This window comes from Bison bison, unplaced genomic scaffold, assembly GCF_000754665.1.
Source record: "Bison bison bison isolate TAMUID 2011002044 unplaced genomic scaffold, Bison_UMD1.0 scf7180017864295, whole genome shotgun sequence".
Lineage (NCBI taxonomy): Eukaryota > Metazoa > Chordata > Mammalia > Artiodactyla > Bovidae > Bison > Bison bison.
Window position 1 is genome coordinate 848223 of NW_011494867.1, and position 823 is coordinate 849045.

An 823-nucleotide genomic window follows, 5' to 3' on the forward strand; every position below is an offset into this window, starting at 1 on the left:
GCTGGTCAGGGTCGGGCCTGTGAATACAACCCCGCCACGGTCGGGTGTCACTGCTCCCCTGACCCTCCTCCTTAGCCTGGGCCCCCCTCTCCCTCAGAGGGACATGTCTGTGTCAGCCAGGGTGTCATGGTGCTGTCTGGCCCAGGAGTTTTGAGTGAGGACCCACCAGGGCTGGTCAGAGAGAGCAGGAAGGCGCTCACCATTCTGCCAAACCGCTCTGGGGGATGTGGGTCAAAGGCCTCACTCAGACTGAGCTGCGGAGGGTCCCTGGGGTTGGCTGTCATACAGGACAGGCTGGCCTGGCGGCTCTGGGGCTTCCATCTGGGCTGTGCTCATCATCCTCCCAGCTCAGACGCTGCACTGGCCGTCTCTGGGGTCTCCAGGACGGCCAGGCCTGTGCCTGGGGGCACTGGGGCCTGGCCTCTGGGAATGAGCCAGGCCACACCCCTGCCTCCCTCCTGTAGGATGTTCCTCAGGGCAGGGGCGCTCCCTAGGGTGGGCTCAGCTCCAGGCGTGGTTTCAAGTGCAAGGTGAGCTGCAGAGGAAGGAAGAGGTGGCTTTGAGGATGACAGGAAGGTGCTGCCCAGGAGAGGAGGCAGGGCCCTGAGCAGGCTTCCTCCCCGCCCGCACCCAGCGCCCTCACGGACCCCTAGGCCCTGCCGTGGAGGGCCGGGAGGGTGACTGCTGTTATCTGCCGAGTTGGGAGCGCCAGCGCCCAGGCCAGGCTCGCTGCCGGCAGGCCCTCGCAGCCACAGCACGTGGCTCTGTGCGCGAGAGTAATGACAGGGTCTGAGGAGGAGCTGTCAGCGTTTCCTTTGTGACG

At 65.6% G+C, this 823-nt stretch overlaps 1 protein-coding gene across 1 annotated transcript in view; it reads left to right on the forward strand.

Annotated features, from left to right (window-relative positions):
* VAC14 (Vac14 homolog (S. cerevisiae)) overlaps positions 1–823 on the forward strand; it is a 77812-nt gene that overhangs the window by 68652 nt on the left and 8337 nt on the right. Inside the window, exon 16 of the mRNA XM_010850848.1 lies at positions 465–530. Coding sequence (XP_010849150.1) covers positions 465–530 — 66 coding nt within the window. The remainder of the gene's footprint in view (positions 1–464; positions 531–823) is intronic.